This window comes from Pleurodeles waltl, chromosome 3_1 (assembly GCF_031143425.1).
Source record: "Pleurodeles waltl isolate 20211129_DDA chromosome 3_1, aPleWal1.hap1.20221129, whole genome shotgun sequence".
Lineage (NCBI taxonomy): Eukaryota > Metazoa > Chordata > Amphibia > Caudata > Salamandridae > Pleurodeles > Pleurodeles waltl.
Window position 1 is genome coordinate 1,458,822,829 of NC_090440.1, and position 27,460 is coordinate 1,458,850,288.

General features: G+C 51.8%; 1 protein-coding gene across 1 annotated transcript in view; it reads right to left on the reverse strand.

The window, feature by feature from the left end:
* LOC138285298 (ficolin-3-like) overlaps positions 1–27,460 on the reverse strand; it is a 165,527-nt gene that overhangs the window by 56,562 nt on the left and 81,505 nt on the right. Inside the window, exons 6-7 of the mRNA XM_069225041.1 lie at positions 7,152–7,281; positions 5,642–5,776 (exon numbers count right to left, since the gene is read on the reverse strand). Coding sequence (XP_069081142.1) covers positions 5,642–5,776; positions 7,152–7,281 — 265 coding nt within the window. The remainder of the gene's footprint in view (positions 1–5,641; positions 5,777–7,151; positions 7,282–27,460) is intronic.

The window sequence follows — 27,460 nt, forward strand, 5'->3', positions numbered from 1 at the left end:
TTACCAAGAGAAGTTCAAATGGGACTCCCGCTCGCACCCACACCAGTGCTCCCCGCGCATATACGGAGTAGGTATTGGCAAACAGTAGCCCCCCCCAATGTTTACGAAGGCGATCGGCTTCCACCTTAGTAAAATGGGACTCCTGTAACATTGCAATGTGGACTCCTCTCCTCTTTATATATGTCAGAACGCTGTGGCGCTTTGACACGGTGCCCATCTCCCATACATTTCAGGACATCAATTTAAGGGTAGTATCGACATGCATCATGTATCTATTATGTCCCCCGACCCGTGCTCCCACCCACGTTCCTCTCTGATCCCAACCCCACACACCAATCACACATTTGGGCATCAACATTAACAGTAACAACAGCAGGACTATGCAATCCCCAACTCCCCCTCCCAGGGCAGTACGGCACCGGCTGACTGCCCAAACCTGTGATGTCAGGCTGTGACAAACCATCGTCTTCACCCTACTGGAGTTATCCAAGGGCAAAGGGGGGTGCTCTCGCCGTGTGCTGTCTTCATAGCGGCTAATGTCACGGTTGTCTGGATCGGCCCAAGTCTATTTGTCTGTTGCTGATCCCGAACTATGAAGGCCGCACAATGTCATAATATCATCTGCTAAAGAAGGTCTTCAGCTGACTGAAGTGTCACATGTGAGAGATCAACAAGTAGACAACCAAGTCATGGTCAGAGGAGTCCTCTGTTTGACAGTTATCTGTGTGGGCAGTGTTATCTATGTCTGATGAGGGCGACTCTGTCAAGGATGCAGCGGCCCTGATCACCGCTTTTTTTCCCTGGGTTGCTTGCATTTGTGTTGGCTGGGCCACTCTATTGTTTCGAGACCGATGCCTCTTTTTCTGTTGTCGAGGTGTGGCAGATTCATGCGGTCCTGGGTCATCTTTTCCGGCTTTGTACATTTCGAGCCAGGTCCATGCTTCTTCTGAGTTCAGGCAGAAATGGGTGTGGCCGACCCATATAATCTTTAGTTTCGAGGGGAATAACAGAGCGTATTGGATGCCTTCCGTTCTCAGTGCTCTCTTCAGTTCCAAATAGGACACCCGTTTGGCCTGTACCGACACTGTGTAGTCCGGGAACATATTGACTCTGGTGTTTTCCACCTCAAAGGGGCCTGCGACGCGTGCTCTCTGAAGCAGTAAGTCTCAATCCTTGTAGTGCAGCAGCTTGGCCACAACCGATCTGGGGGGTCTTCCTGGCGCTGGAGGTCTTGCCGGGACTCTGTGTGCTCTTTCCAGGGCGAAGAATGGTGTGAGTGGTTGCTTGCCCATAAGCTCTTTCATACAGGGCTCCAGGTAGGCTATCATGTCAGTGCTTTCTATACCTTCCAGAAGGCCTATGATACGTACGTTGTTGCGCCGGCTTTGGCCCTCTGTGTCCTCCGCCCAATGTTCCAGTCTCTGTACTCTGTCTGTGAGATGGGTGAGCTGTGTCTTCTGCGCCCGCTGCAACGAGCCCAACTCCGTCACTTGCTCACCTGTGTTTTCCACCCTATCCGTAAACTTCCTGTGATCAGTTCTCAGCAGGCCTAACTCAGTCGATACTTTCCCTATCTCCTGATGTAGGGTGTTCTTAGAGTCTTCAATCGCCTCCAAAATGTTCTGTAAGGTGTCTTGCATTTTGGGAGGCCGGATTGCCAGTTGCGGTGCCCCCGCTGTAATACTTTGCCTGCACTCTGGGCTAGCCGCACGTGACTCCTGCGGTTTAGTGCGTTGTTTCCCCATCAGGAGCCATCTACAGCGTTTGAATGGTTCTGGCCTGTGTATTCCATCTCGGCTTGGGTGGGGGACCTCTTGCCACCAACGCTGGTCCCCTTTCTGCTGTGAGGGTTTACTCTCGGTGCCCCCACACTTTGTACAGTTCCCCTACTGCAAGGGGCCACTGGTGTTCCCGACTGCGCACTTGTGTGCCTTCCCCTTTGCCTCTGGCTGCTATTGCTTGCCTCACAGTTTCCGGATCAGGCAGGTAGTCCCTGCGTGCCGGAATGTCCCTGTCTTGCGCAGGCTCACCAGGGTCCCCGCACACGCACAGGCCCCAGGTCGTCAGCAGCAGTGGCAGCGCAGAGCAGGAGCCTCACCCTCCCTGAATGGAGGCATTGAGGCACAACAGCGCCTTGGTTTCAGTAGGTAGGTGAGTCTTCTGTCCCCTGCTTGCACAGCAGATGGGACCCCCTCTCGGCACACAGCCCTCTTGTCCAGCGCTGCCCTCTACTGCCTTTCTTCCAGTGTCCGGGTCTCAGGGGCTGAGCCGCCATCAGCCGCTCCGCTTCATAAGGCCCTGTCCAAAGAGCCCGTCCCCGTCACTCCACTCCTTGCACGCCTCACCTCCTGTAGTGAGGATCGCTTGCTCCCACGCGACTTCCGTCAGGGACAAGGTGGGGGAGGGGCAGGAGGGCCGCCGCTCTGCAGGTCTCCTCCACCCCCGAAGCCCATGCCACTGGGTCTCCGCCTCGGGGGGGTCCCAAGCACGTATGTCTCCCACCAACCCTGTGGCTGCAGACGCCGGAGCCCCAGCCCCTCTGCCCCGTCCTTCTCCCGCAGCTGGCTCCTACGGTCTCGCTGTCAGCGCTGTCGTGCACCCGCCATCTGAAGCAGCAGAGGTGTCACTGCTCACTTTGGCTGCAGTGCGGCTGTATGCCCGGTGAAGGGGCCGCCACCACCCCTCTTCAGTGGGACTGAGTCTTTGGGAGGATTGCTTGCTCCTGTGTGGCCTCCGCCAAGGATGTGATGGAGGAGAAGCGGGAGGGCTGCTGCTCTGCAGGCCTCCTCTGCTCCCCGCAGTCCACGCCGCCGGGGTCTCTGCTTTCGGGGGGCCACACAGGCCATGTGTCTCCCCCTGGCCCTGAGGCTGCAGGCGCCGGGGCACCAGCACTCCAGCTGTGTCTCTCGCCTGCAGCTGGCCCCTGCGGTCACTCAGTTAGCGCTGCCCGAGCCCGCCATTTTAGGCAGCGGAGTTGTAACTGCTCACCTTAGCTGCAGCGCAGCAGTGCCCACGGTGGGGGGGCCGCCGCCACCCCTCTTCATTGGGCCTGAGTCTCCGGCACCCGATTACGCCCCCAGCCCGTTGTTCTACCGGGAGCAGTTCTGGAGTTTACAGGACCTGCTAGGGCCGGTCCGGAGCTCCTCGTCTATGCTGCCGCCATCTTCGGCGGTTAGCTCCGCCCCCCCATCCAGGCCTCTTGGATAATATTCCTAATAACACTTCTTGGTCCGTGCCCCTTTTAGAGACCCTCACTTTTTTCATCCCACTTAAAGCCGAGAGGCCCTGTTGTGCCCAGGCAGTGTTCAGCTAGTCTACCCCTAAGCTGCCTCGAGTTGCACACGTACATTAACTGTGCCCAGGATAAAGTTCTAGCTGTACAGAGATTGTTACCACATGAAAGAATCCTGAGCATCGCTTGATTGGTTAGAATAGTTTTTTTTTAACCTCAGAGCTATTGTACTGGTACTAACTTGTTGATCTCGAATAAGAGTAAAAGTTCTATTTGTTTTTTTAAATAACAGAACTCTTCTGGAACGGTAATTTATTGTGAACTACTTATGTGTTTTCTGTATTTGAGCTTCTACCACCTCCAAGAGTAGGCCTGGACTGTCCCCCCTCGCTGCCACCTGAGAGTAAACACTTATACAGGGGATGATGGTATTTCGATGTGCTTGAAGTAGTTCCTGGCACCTGATGAACCAATGACTGCTGGCAGTGTTTGTACAGATGATTGTGTAGTTCTCTAGGCCCTGGAGACCTAGCCTGACCCTGCACTGTGCATGCAGTAACTGATCCCTGAGAGACATCTGAGCTATGAGCTATAAAGTGCAGGTGTGCTGTGAACCAGTCGGTGCCTGTGGGTCAGCTGCTGAAAACTGCTAGAAGAGACAGGGCTGGTATCTGAAGTATCCTAGCTTATTCTGCCTCCGATGAAGACAAGTAGAGAAGAATTGAAGCAATTCAGCAGAAAAAAAGCAAGTTTATTATGAAGCTAGCAAAACTGAGAAACAGTAACACAGTCAAGAACATAAAGCGCTTCAGTCTGCAGTGAAGAAAATGGGGAAATGGTGAAGATGCTCAGATACACAGGGAACGACAGAGGCTACATACCTTGAAGGTAACTTGTGGACTGTACCGAGTCAGGCACAGCATTTTCGGTCTGGCCTAAAGAATATCAGCTGCCTCATGTAATCAATAAATGCATGAGTAAAACAGTGCCTACACGTATACCTATTTAGAGGGCTTTTGGGTCCGCCAACATCATCTATTTGACTGTTCAGCTGCCATTACCATTTTACTTCTGCCTACCACAATGTACAGCATAAGACAAAGTGCCAGCACACTTCAGCCATTGTCTCTCTTGCACTGTGACTGCTGGTATTTTTTCTGAGTCCATGTGCACTGCTGCCCAAAAAGAAGCACATTTCGCTGCCAGAACTGGTGGACCAATGCTTTTCTTTTCAAATGATTATGTTTCCATTCTGTATGCTTTTTGTATTGTTATTTTTTTTTGTTGAAATTGTAAGTTTGTTATGTCTTCCAGTTACAGTAATTCAAAGCCCTTCGCACCATTTGATTGAGGCAATCAGAGTCTGATTTTCCTATAGTTTCCAATAATATGAAAAAGGGGTTCTATCCCTGTTCTACGTACACGTCCTTGCTAAGGAGGGCCTTCACTTTCAATAAAGTTATTTGCAGTGGTTCATTTTTTATGTTAACATTTTGTGGGTCATTACGACCCTGGCGGTCGGAGACCACCAGGGGTAATGTGGCGTTCGTACTGCCAACAGGCTGACGGTACGGAGACCCGTATTACGACCGTGGTGGTAGCGCCGCAGTCGCACCGACAGGGCGTGCGGTTTCCCACCGTTTTACCCCCGGCGGTGATAATCCGCCAGGGCAGCGCTGCAAGCAGCGCTGCCCTGGGGATTATGACTCCCCTACCGCCAGCCTGTTTCTGGAGGTTTGCACCGCCAGGAAGAGGCTGACGGTAAGGGGAGTCCTGGTGCCCCTGGGGGCCCCTGCACTGCCCATGCCACTGGCATGGGCAGTGCAGGGGCCCCCTAACAGGGCCCCGTGCAGCTTTTCACTGTCTGCATAGCAGACAGTGAAAAGCGCGACGGGTGCTACTGCACCCGTCGCACGGCCGCAACACCGCCGGCTCCATTAGGAGCCGGCTCCTATGTTGCGGCCGCATCCCCGCTGGGCCGGCGGGCGTAAACTAGGTTTGCGCCCGCCGGCCCAGCGGGGATGTTGTAATGGGGTCGCCCGCCAAGCTTGTAATGACCCCCATTATTACATGCATACAGTTGCTACATTCAGACGGCTGCATCTTTTCTTTTTTTTTTCGTGGCACACGCTTGCAATCAAAAACAAGGAAATCAACCATCACTCCAGACTGGCAAAGACAGACCTCTAGACTTTGGTAATACTTTTATAAATAGCTTTTAGAAAAAAAATGCTGTCTCCCCGCAGAGTTGCAGGATGTCCATGGGTCGGTATAAAAAAGGCATTCCATAGCAATAACATTAAAGCTTCTCTGCTGTTGCCATATCTTGAAATTGGGGGGGTGTGGGGGGTAAGATGCACAAAAACTGGATTTTGCTCAAGATTCGACATGCTAGAGAAAAGTCCTCACCTGCGGAGCCTCCGATGAACTTCCCCAAGTGAAGCTGGTACTTTTCTTCCTCACTTTGGAGCTTAAACGTCTCGTACATGGCGAAAGTACGTTTGCCTTTGAAGTCCTCCAGATCTACACGCAAGTGCATGCTTCCTATAACAAAAGGCATCAGTTAAATACATAATTGCAAGTAATCACACTCCTGTTAGGAGATGTATACAATGGTCACACAAACATTCTCCTTTCAAGGACTTCATCACAAACACATTCACCTCCAAAAAATGTAATTTTAACATTTCTCTTCCAAGATCTGCAATCACCATAGCATTCCACTTGAAAAGAGTGACAGAAAAAAGATCATTACAGCTCACATCCAAGCATTCCCATTCAAATAGCTCATATCATAAAAACATTCTCCATATACAAACTCCCATTAGAGCATTCCTGTTGGAAAACGTCATGCCCTCGGAACATTCTCCTCCCACTTACTTCGATCTTGAGAAAATTACACTTCCAGCGAATCAGCCGTCAGAGCGTCACTTCAAACAACATGTTATCAGAAAATTCCATTTCAAGTAACTCCCATCTTGACAACATTTCAGTTTCATAAAAAACATTCACGAGATGTGGATGAAAATGTGGTGTTTCCAATGTTAAGTATGGCTGTGTGTGCCCTGATATTAGTGATATCTTGTGTCCTTAAGGGCCGAGGAGCACCACCGCCCCACCTTTTTTGCAGCCGTAAAGAGTGTCTGTCAAACTGAGCAATGGTCAGCCTGACAGACACTCTATGTTCAGGTGAGGCTTCCAGGTGCTATATATGCGCTAAGTACATAGATGCCTGGGTGCCTGAAATGAACTTTCCCATGCTGAGGATTTCACAGCCCTGTGGGCGTGACCTCCTCAGACCTGCAAAGTGCCTCGAGGCCTGCCTCATGATCATGGGCGCATCACTGATAGCCTCAGACCTGGGTGCTTTGGTTTTAAGCCCTGAAGTGCAAATGTTAATCAGTGGGTTCTCATCACAGAATGGGGTCGTCAACTCTCACTGACCATCCCACTCTCTGATGAGTAAGGGAATGCAGCCTCCCAGTACTGGCTCACCAAAGGGCAGCCATGAGAAGAGGTGGCAGTCCCAACCCCCCAGGAACCTCTGAGGATCACCACTGCAGTCTGGAATGTTTTTTTTCATATTAATGCTTAGCATGTGTATGTGTGCGTGCCTGCATGCATGTGTGTCTGTGTGAACGTACGTGCCTTAGTACATGTGCGCTGTGAATGGATGTATGCATGTGTGTTCTTGTGAATTGGGGGTGTAAGTGCATATGCCTGTGAATGTATGAGTGTAAGTGTGTGTGCATGAAGATGAGTGAGTGTGAGTATCTATGTATTTGGGTGTGTGGCCCACCCTGCCTGCTCAAGCTACCACTGCCACTGGTCGCAAGAAGAAGAAAGGATGGTGCTGGAGTTTGTGAGACAGCGTTTTGCTTTTGGTTCCGGCCATGAGTCTTGTAAATAGATATCCTACCAGCTTTTGTGAGTTGATGGATGTTTTCGTTGCCAAGCCAGAATTCAGACTCTTGTCTCCCAAAGCCTTTCTTGTAAGAATTCCAGTCAAGGTAAAAATCTACAGACCCATCCCTTCGTCTTTGGAACACCTAGACAGATATTAACAAAGTCAGTTATTGATTTCATATGCTCAGCAGGAGAAACTATCATAATCGAATGGGACTTTGCATTGGAAAAAAGAACCACAATGACATCATTGGAGATCCCCTAATTCCACTTGCCATTACAAGGGTAGAATGGAACCTACCAACAAAGAGAAAGGAATCAAGAAACCCCACAGCTGCATGTTCTCATTGGATCTCACAAATAGCTAGACACACCAGCACCAGTACAAACCTCAACCTGACAACAATATAAAATAAAGAGATCACCCAACACCAAAACACAATGCAAGTGAACACCACACAAGCACATACGTAGCTACCTTTTATTGAAAACGATACAACAGCTCTGTGAGAGAATCTTATCAATCAACATCTCAACAGAATCAAATTGGAGCACAGCAGAATCAGATCAGAGAGCACTATAATGTGTAAACCCCACCAGCACCACAATAAAATTGTGCTGCCCAGAGCAATAAAATTTGATTTGTCAAAAACGAAACAAACTGTAAGCCACCAACTTTCACAATGAACAGGGATTAACGTTCAGTAGTGAGTCAAACTGGTGTTATAGGTGCCAACCAAATGTGCGGTGAATTGCCCTTCACCACACAAAACACTATTCAGAATATGTGGAGATGCACATTTAAATTAGTAGTCAATGTTTTCCAGTATCTTTTATAGATACCAAGATTCGCAGTGATGTGCTTAATCAATGACAGCTTTATTCAGATATATCTTCAATATTCAGTATGTTTCCTTCTAGACTTCTCTAGCTTACTTTACAGCCTTTTCACAGCAATTCTTTCAGACAGCGGGGAAAACTGTGTATTCTTTCGTAGCTAGCCTTTTGGAGGCTTATTTTATCCAGGGAAAGGTCTACCACAGTGAAGTACAAATTGCCTTTCCTGAGCTAGAGATGAAACTGAGGTCATCGAGTGCTCGAAATAAGGATATTAATATTTTTTGTATAATCCGATATTGACATTTATAGCATATATGATGAATTTAGTAGGCCCTAGTGCCACGAGGAATGATTCAAATGTAACTTCTGCCCGTAATTAATATATTTATTAGTACATATAATTCCTTGGAGGAGGAATGTAAGTGATAGTTGTACCCCTAAAAATGAAATAAATATTGTTCAACAGATGGGGGGGGGGAGGGCACTGTTGACAAATATAATTAGAAGTCTCTATCATATCGAATTAAGCAATGTAATACTTCTTTTTATAGTGACTATTTATGATGGCTAATTGCTTTGCAGTGAGGTGGTGAAGGTTTTTTAGAAAAAAGAAGGGGACCACTAGCCATAAGTAAGAGGTGACTATATGAGAATTAAGTAGCTCCGATAAAATGTGAATATTAGTGCTAATTGAGGATTCCATTGTGGTTTCTAAAATAAAGGAACATTCACTGTTGATTAAGTTCCTCTACTGAGAGAGATCTATCTATTCGACCATATCGATTGGAATCTAGTTTGGTTAAACCCCTATGATTCATATAGATTATATCAAACTGAGGTGATATTTTTCTAGAGTGAAAGTTGGGTTAGATACCCATTACAGAGAAGATGATTCATCAAGATCGATTTTTTATTACTAAAAGTCATTTTGTAATCTGGTATGTTGTTAAGAATGAGATATCGTTTCTAGAGATAACAAAAAGAATAGGACCTGTTTGTCCACCTTCTGTGGAGCCTCTACATGAGGATCGGCGAAGTATGATCGATTCAGCATATCAATCGAGAGTGGTGAATGTGTTTATAAAAATGGCAGATGTGTTGAAATTATTGGTTGATCCCTGAGAAAGTAACTATGATTGTTTATATGATGCCTATGGACTAGGACACAATAGGCAAACTTTTATTGGTTGGCTCTTTTTCAGATACTTTTTCCCTAGTATATATAGGACCAAATAATATAGTTGAGAGAATTTTTATGATTTTGGATGTGGATGAAATTTGTGGTCTGTATGACTGGAGGATATATGAATTTGGTACACATACCACATGGGTTTGGCGAGATACATGGTTTCTGAATAAAAAATAACACTGTTCTGGGTGGTCGGGAGTACTGTACATAGAAATATTTTAAATCATTTTTGTTTTTAATTTGTCATATGCTAAAGGTATTAGATGTTTATAAAAATTTAGATTGTGTTTGATTATTGTTTTGTATATTTCAAATCAAGTTATCATTGCAGAATCGATACCAATTTTGTCTTGAAGAAGGTGGTTGGTATTTTTATATACTACCAAAACATGTTGATGAGGTATTGAAGTCACAATCTACAATGCACTGGTTGTTCTGCAAATGTGAAATGAATACATAGAAACCGAGTGATGTTTTAAGTAGATGTGTCTGTTTACGAATACTAATGGGTTTGTCTACAAGTATTTCTCCTGAAGGATTAATGTACATTGTTAAATTAATGTTTTTGAATATGTGATGTTTTTATTTGGAGAAATCCCTTTAATGATATATATAGTGCAATATATTAAAAGCCATGTATTTTTTTCTAAACCTCATACTGTAGATAAGTATATCTTTCCTAAAGTTTTAAAAGTGATTGATCATATGGGTGTGATGTGTATGAGGCGTGAGTATTTTGACATAATGAAACAGTAAACCGGGGAATCATAGTTTTTCTGTTTGATAGAACCCACTTTCCCCTTGGTGTGTGAGGTATTACTCTCTCTTCTCATTACTATTCTATCAGACACTGCCATTTGGGCTTGCCAAATCATTCTCAGCTCAACGTACCACACCACATGCGGCTCTTCAGGGGCAGTGGCCGTTTTGTGCTAATTCTCCAGAAGTTACTCAAGTGGCTCATCATGAGTTTTTTGACACATCTCAAGAGTCTGGGGGTCATTCTAACCCTGGCGGTCCAAGACCGCCAGGGCTAAAATGACAGGGGCACCGCCAACAGGCTGGCTGTGCCCCGCTGGGCATTCTGACCGCGGCGGTTCGGCCGCGGTCAGAAGTGGAAAACCGGCGGTCTCCCGCCGGTTTTCCGCTGCCCAAATGAATCCTCCATGGCGGCGCAGCAAGCTGCGCCGCCATGGAGGATTCTGACACCCCATACCGCCATCCTGTTCCTGGCGGTTCTCCCGCCAGGAACAGGATGGCGGTATGGGGTGTCGCGGGGCCCCCGTAAGAGGGCCCCAAAAAGAATTTCAGTGTCTGCTTTGCAGACACTGAAATTCGCGACGGGTGCAACTGCACCCGTCGCACCTTCCCACTCCGCCGGCTCAATTCTGTGACCCGGCGTCCTCGTGGGAAGGTAGTTTTACACTGGGCTGGCGGGCGGCCTTTTGGCGGTCGCCCGCCAGCCCAGTGTAAAACACAGAATAGCCTCAGCGGTCTTCCGACCGCGGTGTGGTATTCTGGAGGGGGGAAGTCTGGCGGGCGGCCTCTGCCGCCCGCCAGACTTAGAATCACCCCCTCTGTCTCCCTTTCTTTTGTGTGATGCTGAGTTGCTGAACTGGCTCCCAATTTACCTCTCAGTCTCACTGCAGGGGCGTAACACATTCCCTGCAGTGCAAGGAGGGAGCTGGGGGGATCCCAACCCTCCAGGGAGCCTAATCTCTTCTGATGGGGCCTATTCAGCTGCTGGCCAACGAATAGCTGTGAGATGTAATAGACACAGGGGCTCCTCGTCCCATTCTTCGCGGGGTGGGCGGGTTGATAATTGTGTGTTACACCACTGGCTCACTGTTTATTACTATGTATTTTTCAGGACAACTTGTCTTCTAGTTTGTATCAGAATTTCTAGCTTCTTGACATTTCTCTTAACAGGGGGTTTACTTGCTCTCTTTGGTTCACATTATTTTCTTTTACAATATTCCCCCTATTTGTTTTGAGTAAATGTATTTTCTCGATTTGCACTAGTTAGGAGGTAAGTGTTTACAATCCCGGACCACATTTTTTGGTAGCATTTATGATTATCCTAAGCTTCTCCGATTTTTTATTCCAATTTTGTCTGTCTCATAGAGTAATTAAATTACACGTTTAATCTCTTTGAAACTGTCCTGATGATAAAGAATGTACAATTAAGGGTGGGGCTGAAAGGTCAACATTACCATTGCTTTCCACTGTCTCATTCTGTTAGAGCAATTGGACTGCAAGGAGTAAAGCAGTGCATTCACGTGCAGTACTTTGGGTCCCTGCCACTCCCTCTGCGTTTGATTCACATGAGCACTGCGTCGCCTCACCCTTTTCCCCTGAGGCCGTTTTTAGAATATGCTAAAGTTTGCCTTTATTGCATTTGCTTGCATTAAAAATGCACATTTCTACTTGAGTATTATTTTTCCTTGTTTGTTCATCATGTGTGGTTTTTAATCTATCACGTCAGTTACAGGTTTACTTAATAGAAAAGAGAGTAGAACCTGTGTAGGGCCCTTGGGCACCATCTTATTAACTCTAAATCTTAAATTTATAACAACAGGAACCTCAAGGAACTAATGTCTTAATTGATATATGTAGAATGCCAATGTCAGCACTTTATACGCTATCATTTCTTCACTTTGAGGCACAATACCAGCATATTCAGGACAATATTTACATTGGGTTGGAGTTACCTTTGTATTACAAATGTGATTGAAGATTTTAGGTTAGTATTTACAATCCAACACAAATCACGATATTTGTTGGATTGTAACCCAAAGTAGCTTTGCGTCAGGGAGGCATTCCATGGGTGGTGCACGTGCGTTCCCGTGTATCCACCCATGAATTCTGATACAATTCCATATCTACAAAGACTTGGGGACAGGAATGTGCACCAAAATACTGCACCTTCCTGAGGCTGGCACAACGAGGAGATTTATTTTCATTTTGCAGCACACATAGAAAGAGGAAATTGCCTTTCAGAATAGTTTTTGTGCAAGAAGGCACCTCTTCCTGCATTGGTGTATAGCAGCATAAAGTGTGCCAGAGCAGGGAAAAAGCAGAACAATACGACATAATATTGGATATGACGCCTTTCTACTCTCTTGCTTTCAGTCAACGCAGCACAGCAAATTTACTTACTGCACTGGCTTGTGGGATTTATTTGTAAATCTGGCCTGTAAGTTCCTGATCTTCTATTTAGAACAACAGCACTTTTATGTAATTCCAAATCCTGTTGCTAGTTTAAATATTTTAGATTTGTCAGTTAACAAATGACTATTACGAACACCATGGTCCAAACAGGGGGAAGTGTACGCCTTCACTTCCACCGCAAAAATAAACAGTCAAAAAATAAGGAACCACATATATTCAGTCCGGTATCCTTAGGATTGTTCAATATCCATCTATTTATTGAATCATCCATTTTAAATTTCCAAATTTACTTCATGGATACATTATCATTATTAGTTAGTCATAGGTGCTTCTAATCAAAAAAGTGAAGGTGAGTATTGTGATACACAAGGAAAGTGCTGGTGTTATGTACAATATATGCACAAATATATACAAAAGTGTGGTTAAAAATTAGTGGAGGAGCCAAAATGGCGGCCGGGATGGACGCCTGAACGAGCGCTCCATCCAGGGCACGCCAGAAAACCGCCCGGGGCGCATCGGAGTGTCCTGCGGGGGCTTCGTGCTGGCCGGACTGTGGCCGTGCCACCGGAATCTGCCCGTGGGCTCTGGAGCCGCAAGGCGCGGGCCCTTACCCGGCCAGGGCCACTGGAGGGGGGTGCCGTGCCGGCGGACCCGGGCGTGCCTCTTCTCGGCGGCGCCCGCGCCTGCCTGATTTTTTTTTCTTTTTTCTCTTTTTGAACAACCGGGTGCGCCGGGGGCGCGGGCCTCCGCCCTCGCTCATCGGCCGGCGCCCGCCGCGCGGGCACTAGGACCCGGGAGCCGCGATTGGCGCTCCCGCAGTGTGAGAGGTGCCTGCAGGAGACGACGGCAAGAGCCCAGGCGGGCCCGCGGCGCTGGGTCGCCCCGAGCGGGGGCAGAAGAGGAACAACCACTCCATTGGACGGGCAGGCTCGCCCGATAGCAGGCGGTTCGCGCCGTGGATTTCGGCCCGAGTGGGGCCCAGGAAAAGGGCTGCGGCAACCACCGAGAGACGTTGAGGTAAGGGGGAGACCTGCTGGTGGAGACACGGCTCAAGTGGGGGGGGGGGCACCATTAACTACCCCCCCTCTCCACGCTCCTACTTCTGCCGCTGTGCGGCTCTAAAATGGCGCTGCATGCCACCTGAACTCGGGAGGTGCCCCACTCCCGGTGATCTATGCAAGGGCACCACTGACCCTGCCCCGAAAGGCTGATTCGCCCCGGAGGAGGGCCTACACTGGGCGCGGAGGACACTTACCTGGGCCCCATGGCACAACTGCGAAAAAGTGTGAACAGACTTCCTCTTGCTCCCACGGATCTCTGCCAGTGATTGCACGAGGGAATGCGGAGCCCTCCCAGGGGCCAAACATCTGCTCCCCTCCGGTAACCCGCCCTACCACGCTCCTCGTTGCCATCGTGCCACCCCCTCCCCCGGGGGCGCTGCTGCTGCCTGGCTCTATCGCTGCTTCTGGGGGAACTTGTATCCTAATACAACACACACGGGACTCATCCTCACAAGGGGTGCAACACTCTGCTTTGCGGCGACCCAGCGCTGAGTACAACGGGCGCACTGTCGTCCCCCGTGCTGTCCCGCGAGTACATAGATGCACGAGCTGGACACTCAAAAGCTAAGAATAAGCTCCTCCTTAGCTCTACTAACTAACGTCATACCTGGAGTGTAAAAGGGCACGTCATACTGAGAACAGCAATCAAAAGGTTGGTCCACTGAATAGTCTGCGCTAAGCCGTACGCAACAACATCCCACAAGGTAATTCCTAATCAGCCATAATGGCTGGCAGGGCCAAATCATCCAAGAACCTGGACCGCAATACTCCTGGAACAACAATCAATCAATCAATCAATCACCAGTATTTATAGAGCGCACTACGTACCCGTTAGGGTTTGAAGGCGCTGGGGGGGAGCTGCTGCTATTGGTCGAAGAGCCAGGTCTTGAGCAGTCTCCTGAAGGTGAGAAGGTCTTGGGTCTGTTGCAGGGAGGTCGGGAGGGTGTTCCAGGCCTTGGCGGCGAGACAGGAGAAGGATCTGCCGCCGGCGGTCTTGCATTGGAAGCGGGGTACGATGGCGAGGGCGAGGTTGGCAGAGCGGAGTTGGCGGGAGGGGATGTAGAAGTTGAGTCTGTTGTTCAGGTAGCTTGGTCCGGCGTTGTGGAGTGCCTTGTGATCGTGGGTGAGGAGTTTGAAGGTGATCATCTTGTCCACAGGGAGCCAGTGGAGGTTTTTCAGGTGGTGGGAGATGTGGCATCGGTGGGGGACGTCAAGGACCAGTCGGGCGGAGGTGTTTTGGATACGTTGGAGGTGGCGGATGTCTTTTGCTGGGATGCCTGTGAAGAGTGCGTTGCCGTAGTCTAGTCTACTTCTGACGAGGGCCTGGGTCACCGTTTTTCTGGTTTCCGTCGGGATCCATTTGTAGATTCTACGGAGCATGCGGAGGGTGTTGTAGCAGGAGGAAGAAACTGCGTTGACCTGCTTGGACATCGTGAGGGCGGAGTCGAGGATGAAGCCCAGGTTGCGTGCGTGGTTGGTTGGTGTTGGAGGGGGTCCCAGTGTGGTGGGCCACCAGGAGTCGTCCCAGGCCGAGGGGGTGCGTCCGAGGATGAGGACCTCCGTCTTGTCGGAGTTCAACTTCAGGCGGCTTTTTCTCATCCATTCGGCGATGGACTTCATTCCCTCGTGGAGGTTGGCTTTGGCGGTGTGTGGGTCTTTGGTGAGGGAGAGGATGAGCTTGGTGTCATCGGCGTAGGAGAGGATGTTGAGGTTGTGCTGACGGGCCAGTTGAGCGAGGGGTGCCATGTAGACGTTGAACAGCGTCGAGCTTAGGGAGGAGCCTTGGGGTACGCCGCAGATGATGCTGGTGGCTTCGGAGCGGAAGGGAGGGAGTCGGACTCTCTGGGTTCTGCCAGAGAGGAAAGAGGAGAGGAGAGGAGATCCTCAACACCCAATGACCAGCAGACAAACCTGTCCCTACAGTCATTGGAAAACACCCTCATGTCGCATTCTGCACAGTTTGAGAAAGTGTTACAGGCGATTATGGACACTAAGGTGGTCATTCCAACCTCAGCGGTAAAACGCGCTTACTGCCAGACAGAAGACCGCCATAACACCGCTGCGGTCGCGGTAAACCACCACGGTCATTCTGACCCACAACAGGCAAACCGCCAAAATACCGACATCCACAAAAGTCCGCCACACCAAAGGTCAGCGATAAACTGGCGATGACCAAACCTCCACCGTCACGCCAACAGAAATACGCCCATGCCATTACGACCCACGAATCCACGCGACGGTCTTTCAACCGCGGTATTCTATTGGCGGTACACACCGCCGTGGTCGAAATACACATACTCGTACAAAACACTACCACATTGGACAATTCGAAATACCCACACCTGATACACATACACACACCACTCCCACACACCCAATATAATATAAAACACACACCCACATCACCCACAAACTTCCACTCCTAGAGATTCGTGAACACGCACCGAGAAAAGACATCCGAGCACCCAGACGCCGAATTCACTGTCACCCTGCAATATTAGCACGCACTTCACACAACACAACAATACACATCACCACACTTAGCACCACAAAATCCATCCCACACACCACCCACACCACCCCATGGCACCTCAAAGACACCCCAGGTTCTCAGATGATGAACTCAGGGTCATGGTGGAGGAAATTGTACGAGTAAAGCCACAGCTGTTCGGGACACAGGTGCAGCACACCACCATTGCCAGGAAGATGGAGCTATGGAGCATAATAGTCGACAGGGTCAACGCTGTGGGACAGCACCCAAGAAATTGGGACAACATCAGGAAGAGGTGGAACGACCTACGGGGGAAGGTGCGTTCCATGGTATCAAGGCACAACATCGCGGTGCAGCGGACTGGCGGCGGACCCCCACCTACTCCCCCACAATTTACAACATGGGAGGAGCAGGTCTTGAACATTCTGCATCCTGAGGGCCTCGCAGGAGTAGACGGAGGAATGGACTCTGGTAAGTCTCATCTTCACTACTTCATCCCCCCCACCCCACCTGCATGCCAACTCATACCCCCACCCTCACCCCCACCCCCACCCCCATCACAACTACCCCTTGCAAATGTCTCACCATCACAACCCACCCCTCCCACTTAGCCCTGCATGCAACCCCAAAGCATGGACACCCATCACCAAAGCATGCCCAATGCACATACCCATCACCCCCCCCCAAAACACTGTCACAACAGCCCCCACAAAGGAATGCCAGCACTGGGGTACACGGGCACCCACCCATTGCACGCCATTGGCACACACAGAAACAATAACCATACTTTTATACCCCTGCAGGACCCGAACGCCAGGTCACCGCGCAGGAGGGTCCACAAATGTCCACTCCACCCCCAGAAGAGGCCCACAGTGATGACAGCAGCTCTGTCTCCCTGGATCTAGATGACCAGCCCGGTCCATCGGGGACCTCGGGACAGTCGGTTCCCCTCAGACAGTCACAGGCCACAGCAGACCTTCCCCCCTCTGGAAACACCAGCACAGCACCCACCCAGTGGGCCCATACCTCTGTCCCCAGGACACGTCAATCAGCGGTGTGTCCACCACTACAGGGAACCCAGGTTAACTCACCACCCCAACAACAACAGGGACCTGGGGGCAGTGGTAGTGGGCACACGGTCCAGGGGACAGAGGCCCAGGGAAACAGGGGAACTGGGACGGCTGCTGTGCGACAGGGGGGGGGCAGGCCAAGGGAACCCACTCTCCACGAGGTCCTCTCCTCCATCATGGGAGCATACCACCGCTCCCAGGAGACGATGGCGAAGGTCCTGGTCAGGTTTCAGGAGATCCAGCTTCTGCAGGAGCAACAGTATATGGGGTTCAGGGAGGAACTAAGAAACATCAGTTCCGCCATGGGTACCATCGTAGTGGCCCTGAATGAGTTAATCACCACATTGCGGAACACTGTGGCACCTCAAAGGGCCCCTGTCATTAGCATGGACCAAGAACTGGCTACCACCTACGCCGGCGCTAGTGGACAGGAGGCCCCGACACAAGACCAACAGGCCACCAGAACCCCACCCCCTGCAGAAGGAGAACCACCCCGCAAGCGGGCCCTGAGATCCAGGAAGAAGACAGAGTAACATGTCAAGACCCCCGCCAGCAAAGGATACCGCCCTGATTGTCATCCCACTGTCCCACATTGTCACCCTGTCCAACCTTAAACTGCCCCTGCTCCACTTCCCACAGGCATTTGGACAATGCACCTGTGAACCTGATAGTCTGGACTCTGCCATGGACAATCCTCCACCATCACCCCTCACCGATTTGCAACCACCCATCCAAATTAGAGCACTTGAATAAACACACTTATTGCACATAAACAATCTGGAGTCTGTCTGTGATTTTAACAAATGTATTAGACATGACAGTGCCAAAATTTGTATTCACATTGTGATGCCAACAAACCACTGTCACACAGCTGTAGTCCATGGGGAAACAAAGCAGATGTCACGCAGTGGGGCCCACATCTCTGAAAACGGAAGGGAAAGTCACAACACAGTTACCATACACTGGGGGAAAAAGTCAGACAGTAGAGAGGTAGGAGTCTTTAAGTAAATGTAATATGCCGGTGTGCACTCTTACCTGTGTGTCACAGAAAATATTGCTCTATTACTGTGTTCCTGTTGTCTATGTCGTCCTCTTCGGCTTCCTCTTCTTCACTTTCCACAGGCTCCACAGCTGCTACAACACCACCATCTGGACCATCCTCCTGCAGAAAAGGCACCTGGCGGCGCAAAGCCAGGTTGTGAAGCATACAGCAGGCCACGATGATCTGGCACACCTTCTTTGGTGAGTACATTAGAGATCCACCTGTCATATGGAGGCACCTGAACCTGGCCTTCAGGAGGCCAAAGGTGCGTTCGATCACCCTCCTAGTCCGCCCATGGGCCTCATTGTAGCGTTCCTCTGCCCTGGTCCTGGGATTCCTCACTGGGGTCAGTAGCCAGGACAGGTTGGGGTAACCAGAGTCCCCTAATAGCCACACACGGTGCCTCTGGAGTTGACCCATCACATACAGGATGCTGCTATTCCGCAGGATGTAGGCGTCATGCACTGAGCCAGGGAACTTGGCATTAACATGGGAGATGTACTGGTCTGCCAAACAGACCATCTGTACATTCATCGAATGATAACTTTTCCTGTTCCTGTACACCTGTTCACTCCTGCTGGGGGGTACCAAAGCCACATGTGTCCCATCAATGGCACCTATGATGTTGGGGATATGTCCAAGGGCATAGAAATCACCCTTCACTGTAGGCAAATCCCCCACCTCAGGGAAAACGATGTAGCTCCGCATGTGTTTGAGCAGGGCAGACAACACTCTGGACAACACCTTGGAAAACATAGGTTGAGACATCCCTGATGATATTGCCACTGTTGTTTGAAATGACCCACTTGCTAAGAAATGGAGTACTGACAGCACCTGCACTAGAGGGGGGATCCCTGTGGGTTGGCGGATGGGTGACATCAGGTCTGCCTCCAGCTGGGCACACAGTTCATGTATAGTGGCTCGGTCAAGCCTGTATGTCAGAATGACATGTCATTTCTCCATTGTCAACAGGTCCACCAGCAGTCTGTACACTGGAAGATTCCTCCATCTCCTCGCATTGCCCAGCGGACGGTGCCTAGGAAGGACAACAGCGAGCACAGAGTCAATCAACCCACAGGTACGTTCCCACAGCTTGCACACAACACGATTCACTATGCATTGAATGGTTTGTATGAGTGTTGAGGAAAGGCCTAGGTATGTGTGACGCAGTAGAAATTAAGCCATGTGGGCCCTTGAAATGGCGGCTGCCTGACCTGTGAAGTGTGACAATGGGATGTGAGGTCAATGCGCTGGCGTGGCACACCGTGGCGGTAGGCGGTCGAAGACCGCGGCGCAAAGCCGCATTGGTTAACATTGAACCCTATGGGTTTCACGAGCCAATGACGATGTGCGCCGGCGGTACGCACCGCCGCGGGCGTGACCGCCATTTTCTATCTACTTAATCACTCGATACCTGATCTTCCAAAGGAGAGGACCTACACTGCAAGTGCTGCTGTGACCTCGGTCTGGAAGAGACAATGGCTGCTGCGACTGGGGATAGGGCCCCTGCCTTCACTTCTGAAGAATTGGAGAAACTCCTGGATGGGGTCCTCCCCCAGTATGCGCTACTCTACGGTCCTCCAGACCAACAGGTAAGTACACTGGGACCATGCTTTGTGGGCAATGCCTGGGTTGAGTCGGATGGATGAAAGATGGTGGGGAGGGGAGCGATTGAGGCATGCATCAGACGACAGATGAGAGCATTGGCCACATGGCAAGGGTGGGGATGGAGGGCCACTCACATCAAGCATGCAGAAGGTGATGATTTTTTTTCTCCCCCTGTACATGTCACATAGGTCAGCGCCCACCAAAAAGTCGCTATTTGGCGTGCCATCGCCAAGGAAGTCCGGACCCTGGGGGTCCACAACAGACGGGGCACCCACTGCCGGAAGAGGTGGGAGGACATCCGACGCTGGAGCAGGAAGACGGCGGAGGCTCAGCTGGGGATGGCCTCCCAACGTAGGAGGGGTGCCAGTCGTACTTTGACCCCCCTGATGTCCCGGATCCTGGCGGTGGCCTACCCCGATTTGGATGGGCGCGTGAGGACATCACAGCAGACACAAGGGGGTGAGTACACTCTCATTCTGGTGACTTTGCGTGCAGTGGAGGTGTCTGGGTGGGGGAGGTGGGCTGTGGGTATCCCTAGGCCAGGGCGATTTCTGTAGGCTAGACCCCTCCGTAAGGCATGGCCCTGTGCCCCCGCCCCCCACCTCTGTAGGGTGCCAAGTACAGCTATTCATGGCCCTGTGTCATCTATGTGTGCAGTTGTCGTCCATAGGCCTGTAGGCCATGTCCCACTGATTGAGTAGTGGACCCCAAGTGCGCAGCGTAGTGCAGGGGGCTTCTGTTTCTGTCCTCTCCGCCAACGGTGTCGCCTATGCATGCACTCAACATGTCTTTCTTTCTCCCCCCCCCCCTTTTTTGTGGTCTTCCTGTTCATGTGTGCATTAGCATCATCAGGCGGAGGAGAAGTGGCATCGGAGCACGAGGGAGCTGCATCCCACATGGCCCTGGAGGGCCAAGCAACGGACTCTGAGTACACCAGTGGGACGGAGGGCGAGGGGAGCTCCACAGCGGGGACTCATGCTGATGTCAGTGGCAGCGACTCGTCCTCTGAAGGGAGCTCCCTTGTGGTGGCGGCAACATCCGTGCCCCCGTAACAACAGGTACAGCCGCCACCCAGCGCACCAGCACCGCCCTCCCAGCAGCCCCTCAGCGTTTGCCCCGTGCCCGCTCACCCAGGAAGGTGGAAATCTCCTTCGCCCCAAGCACCTCAGGCCCTGCCCCTGTCACCCCAGCTGCCCTCAGTGAGGAGGTCATTGACCTCCTGAGGACCATCATTGTTGGGCAGTCTACCCTTTTGAATGCCATCCAGGGTGTAGAAAGGGAGGTGCACCGGAGTAATGCATACCTGGAGGGCATTCATTCGGGTCAGGCTGCCCATCAGCGATCGTTCAATGCTCTGGCCTCAGCACTGACGGCAGCAATTGTCCCTGTCTCTAGCCTCCCCCCTCCAACTTCCTACACCCAGACCCAATCCCCTGTACCTCTGCCTATCCCAGACACACCTACAGACCAGCCTGCACACACCTCAACACCCAAGGGAAGCTCATCCAGACATAAGCACCACACATCACACAAGCATTCACACAAGCAACATCCACATGCAGACACACCAACACCCACTGCCTCCACTGTGTCCCCCTCCTCCTCGTCTCCCTCCTCCCTCCCTGTGACGTCTCCACTCACACTTGCATGCACAACATCTTCAGCCACTATGTCCATCACCAGAACACTCCGCACACGTGCAGTCACCAACCCCACTACCATTTACACGTCCCCTGTGTCCTCTCCCAGTGTGTCTGTCACCCCCTCTTCCAAACCACACAAACGCAGGCAGCCACCCACCCAACAGCCATCCACCTCACGACAGCCTCCAGCCCAAGCACCTGCACCCAAAGACACCAGACTTCACACTCCTACAACCAAATCCTCTTCCTCCACTCCCATACCCACTACACCTAGCAGTCCCTCTCTTTCCAAATTGATTTTCCTTTCCAAACTTGACCTCTTTCCAACAACTCCCCCACCCCGTCCATCTCATAAGACTGCAATCAGCACCTCAGCCACCACCAAACCAGGACCTATCAAGACTGTTGTCCAAGGACTGTGGAGTCCCCCACCCTCAAGGGCAACTAGTTCTGCTAGGAGCCAAGGCACGGCCAGCCCACCCCCGGAAAAGCACCCAAAGATTACCAGTGCCCGGCGCGAGAGGCCAAGGACACCAGGGACCAAAATCCCTACCCTGGCTCCGCTGGAAGTGGGGTGCCACCTGGCACACCGCCAAAGGTGGGAAAGGGCCACAGACAACCAGGGAAGGGTGGGAAGGGCAGCACGCCCGACAAGTCCGGCAGCAGGCCAGCTGTCCAGGAGGGCCCCACCAGCCCCATCCCAGGTGTGCAGGAGGACACCCAGAGGCCCGGTGCGGCAGTCCAGGAGGGCCCCGCAAGCCAACAGACAGATGGGCAGGAAGGCCCTGCCAGGCACATGTCAGGTGGCGAGTGACATCCATGCCTGGGCCGGAACCGCTGCACTGGACACTCATCTCAAGCACTGCTGAACTGGGCCCTTTCACTCAAGCACCGCTCCGCTGGGCACCGCCGTCTCAAGCACCGCTGAACAGGGCACCGCCGTCTCAAGCACCGCTGCACTGGGCCCTTCATCTCAAGCACCGCTCCGCTGGGCACCGCCGTCTCAAGCACCGCTGAACTGGGCCCTTCATCACAAGCACCGCTCCATTGGGCACCGCCGTCTCAAGCACCGCTGAACTGGGCCCTTCATCTCAAGCACCGCTCCGATGGGCACCGCCGTCTCAAGCACCGCTGAACTGGGCCCTTCATCTCAAGCACCGCTGCACTGGGCCCTTCATCTCAAGCACCGCTGCACTGGGCCCTTCATCTCAAGCACCGCTGAACTGGGCCCTTCATCTCAAGCACCGCTCCGCTGGGCACCGCCGTCTCAAGCACCGCTGAACTGGGCCCTTCATCTCAAGTACCGCTCCGCTGGGCACCGCCGTCTCAAGCACCGCTGAACTGGGCCCCTCATCTCAAGCACCGCTGCACTGGGCCCTTCATCTCAATCACCGCTGCACTGGGCCCTTCATCTCAAGCACAGCTGCACTGGGCCCTTCATCTCAAGTACCGCTGAACTGGGCCCTTCATCTCAAGCACCGCTCCGCTGGGCACCGCCGTCTCAAGCACCGCTGAACAGGGCACCGCCGTCTCAAGCACTGCTGAACAGGGCACCGCCGTCTCAAGCACCGCTGAACTGGGCCCTTCATCTCAAGCACCGCTGAACTGCGCCCTTCATCTCAAGCACCGCTGCACTGGGCCCTTCATCTCAAGCACCGCTGAACTGGGCCCTTCATCTCAAGCACCGCTGAACAGGGCACCGCCGTCTCAAGCACCGCTGAACAGGGCACCGCCGTCTCAAGCACCGCTGAACTGGGCCCTTCATCTCAAGCACCGCTGAACAGGGCACCGCCGTCTCAAGCACCGCTGAACAGGGCACCGCCGTCTCAAGCACCGCTGAACTGGGCCCTTCATCTCAAGCACCGCTGCACTGGGCCCTTCATCTCAAGCACCGCTGAACTGGGCCCTTCATCTCAAGCACCGCTGAACAGGGCACCGCCGTCTCAAGCACCGCTGAACAGGGCCCTTCATCTCAAGCACCGCTGAACAGGGCACTGCCGTCTCAAGCGCCGCTGAACTGGGCCCTTCATCTCAAGCACCGCTGGCCCATTGGCGGAAGGGGCAGTGCCGCATCTGTGTCGGGCAGGGCTGCACGAAGCACTGGGCACCGGTCCCCCTCCAGAACCAGTGGACACTGTCATCCACTTGAGAGACTGTGGCTGTGCACTCCCCAGGATGTAACAATGGGCAAACCACCCACTGTAGAGACTTGAGAGACTGTGGCTTTGCACTCCCCAGGATGGTACAGTGGGCAAGCCACCCACTGTATAGACTTGAGAGACTGTGGCTTTGCACTCCCCAGGATGGTACAGTGGGCAAGCCACCCACTGTATGGACTTGAGAGACTGTGGCTTTGCACTCCCCAGGATGGTACAGTGGGCAAACCACCCACTGTATGGACTTGAGAGACTGTGGCTTTGCACTCCCCAGGATGGTACAGTGGGCAAACCACCCACTGTATGGACTTGAGAGACTGTGGCTTTGCACTCCCCAGGATGGTACAGTGGGCAAACCACCCACTGTATGGGTTTGAGAGACTGTGGCTTTGCACTCCCCAGGATGGGACAGTGGCCATGGAGGCCCCTCGTGGATCTGGTGTTGTGTACTCATGTGGCTGAGGTGCCCCCCCTTCCCTTCCCCCTGAGGTGCCTGTAGTTTTTCTATCTGATGCCCCTGCAGTGTTCTCTCCGTTGGTGTCAGGTATCCTGTGTGGGCCTTGCCCATGTGATTTGGGCCCAGTGGTCCACGGACAATGACTGCTAAAAGTATCGGACTTTTAATATTTATGTATATATTAGTTTTAAATGTGTGATATTTTTATATGCCAATAATACAATATATTCGACTGTTTATGATCATTTCATTTTGTCTTTGCATTCTTCCGGGGGGTTTGGGGGTTGTAACAGTGATGTATTGCTATGCATTGATGTGTGTATTGTAGTGGGTGAGGGTGGTGGTGGGTGTGTAGCGTATGTGTGCCCGTAATATTTTCTTCTCCCCCCTCCCCTGTGTCGTAAGTGCAGTACTCACCGTAGTCTTCTGCGCTGGCGTTCGTGCTCCTGGTAGAGGAGCAGGAATACAATAGCTGGTAGGATGTGTAGTTCGGGTTCCATGGTGTCCAGATTCCTCGTGGGGTGTATGGAGGTGAGCGTTTTCCGTTTGAAATGTCTGTTTCCGCCGTGTTTTTATCGGCGGGGCTACCGCCCCGGAAAAGGTGGCGGATTGGTGGGTTGTGATAGTGTGGGCGGTACATTGACTCCTGCCTGTCTGTTGGCGGTGACCGCCGCGCTGTTTGTTTGTCCCGCTGTGGCGGTCGGAGTGTTAATGTGGCGGTCTCTGTTGGCGGTTTCCGCCAGGGTCAGAATTCCATTTTTTTAACCGCCAGCCTGTTGGCGGGTTAGCCGCCGCTTTAACACCGACCGCCAGGGTTGGAATGACCCCCTAAATCCTCATTGGAAAACAGGATAGATGCAGTCTCACAAGACTTGAATCTCTTACGAGTGGACCACTGCAGCCTAGCGGAAAGAGTGAAAACGGCCGAAGAAGGGCTATCCGATCTAACCCCCACGGCTCAAGACAATCAAAAACAGATCCAGAGCATAGACGCAGAGCTGAAAGTGCTCTGGAGGAGATCAGAAGAGATGGAGAGCAGGGCGCGTCGTAACAACGTGCGCTTTCTAGGGTTCCCGGAAACTATGCAGCAACCAGACTCGGAAATCTCTCTGGAACAATGGCTCATCAAGGAAGTGTTAAACGGAGTCCCATCCAAGTTCTTCTCCGTGGAGCGGGCGTACAGAGTCCCGGGCAGACCCCTGGCCCCAGGCCAATCGCCAGATTTCTTAACTACAGGGATCGAGACGCAATACTCCAACAGTTCCGCAACAAAGGCCCATATAAGTACGAGGACTCAACCATCAATGCCTACCCGGACTGCACACAGGAGGTGCAGAATCAACGGAACTCCTATGTCAAAATTAAACAACGCCTGCGTGAACACAACATAAAGTATGCCTTGCTATTCCCTGCGAAACTAAGGGTGGTATCGGAGGACCGCACCCACATATTCACCACTCCTGAGGACGCTTGGACTTGGCTGTATGCCAAGGGCCTCGCCTGCCCACGGGAAGACGCGGAAGGAGACGAGGAATGCCAAACCTCTGCCTCTAGAAAGCGGACCAGAAGGCGCGCCAGGGGCCAACCTAACGACCAACAAGTAGCAGAAGAAAGAGCAAGAGTACTGAAAGAGACTCCCCTGCTCCTGCAGAGCAACTTTGCGTCGGTTAGGAAGCCCCCTGAGATGGGCACGGACTCTGACACGGCTAGCTCCGTATCCACAATAACAGGCGAGCTAGGTGGGCCGAGGATCACTCCCAGATCCGCGGACGAACTTTAATCGCACTCAACTGCTCCTACGGACCGGTGACACTAACATTGGCTGATTTATGGAGCCACTGGGGACTTCGGGGCGACGGCGGGGACCGAGGCGAAGGCGCCACTAGCAATGAGTATCTTTGGTACAATTGTATAACTAATTGTTGTGGGGTGTCTCTGGGAGCGGCACGGGGGGCGGCGACGGAGCGCGGAGCACACTCACTACCTGGGGGCGCCCAACGGTATTAGCAGACTCAGTTTGCGGAAAGATGTGAGCCCCGCAAAAGAGCCACATCTGGTAGATATGATTACTCCACCACGGAAATCCAATCGGATACAGGTTTTTTCACACATTTATGGGTTCAGTAGTTTCACACAAGTTGTTAGAAGCGTTGGGGATCCATATGGGGTGGTTGGGGTTAGTAGTTTAGTAAACTTACACGTGCCGGAATCACTCAAAGCACAGAGGAAACAACTGCATACGCCCCCTTTAGCAAATAGCTATGTCAAAGGGGCAGTGACCAAGAGGGCCAAGCTCAGGGACCGGGCCCCATGTACAGAGGGATATCCCAGACACCCTTATGGCGCCACACGGGAGAAATAACATAGACCAGTTTGTCATAGCAACATGGAATGTGAGGGGCCTGGGAGCGCCGAGTAAACGGACCAGAGTACACGCACGCCTTAGGCGAATAGGAGTACACATTGCCATCCTGCAAGAGACGCACATGCTAGAGGCGGACCTGCGGGAGCTACGCGCAAGATGGGGGGCCAGCTCATAGGCACTACATACTCGGCTTTCGCGAGGGGGGTGCTGATCTGGATTGCAGCTGGGGTCCCATTCCTCCTATCGGCTCACAAGATAGACCAAGGAGGTAGATACGTGGTAGTGGAAGGCCGGCTGGACGGCAGACAGTTAGCTGTAGTCGGAATAGCGGGATTGCAGGATTCCTGGGCTCTCTCACACCGACACTACTGACAAATCCAATGGCTCCGGCCCTCTGGGGCGGAGACTTCAATAGCACTCCAATTGCGACACTAGACAGATCCCACGCTCAAGCGAGCTCGATGGTAAATAGGAAAACCCCAGGCCCACTGCAGGAATGGGCAGGCACTATGAGACTACATGACTTATGGCGCATAGGGCATCCGCAACAGAGGGAATACTCATTCTACTCAGTCCCACACAAAACCCACACTAGAATAGCTATAATATGGGGCACCCAGGACATAGGAGCACTGGTCGGTGAGGCAGAATACCTAGCGAAGACACTGTCGGATCATGCACCACCGGGGGTAACACTGAACTGGGGCAGGACACGACAGACGATCCCCACATGGCGACTGCAAGTGGAAGCTTTACAAGACCAAGCATTCGCCGAACCACTAAAATCCACACTAAGTCAGTACTGGGAAGCAAATACCATGACCGCAACAACACGAGCTATAGAGTGGGATGCACACAAGGTAGTGATCCGCGGACTATGCATATCATCCACGTGGGGAGTAAGACGCACCTTACAGACGGAAATTGGTAAATTAGAAAAGGAGCTTAGAGCGGCAGAGGCAGCAGTAGCGCAAGGAGAAATTTCCCACACAGTCCTAAAAGAAAGGGGCTCAAAATATAACAATGCTGACAGCAAACTCTGCTGCCACGATTATAACTCCCATCTAATGCGTCTGCAAACAGAAGGGGACAGATCGAGCAGAATGCTGGCGTGGTTGCTACGCAAGGATAGACAGCAGTCCCTAATCGGGGCCATTCGAACCGACGCACATGGCATGGCTATCACACAAGCTGAGATAAACGGAACGTTTAGAGAATACTACTCAAAC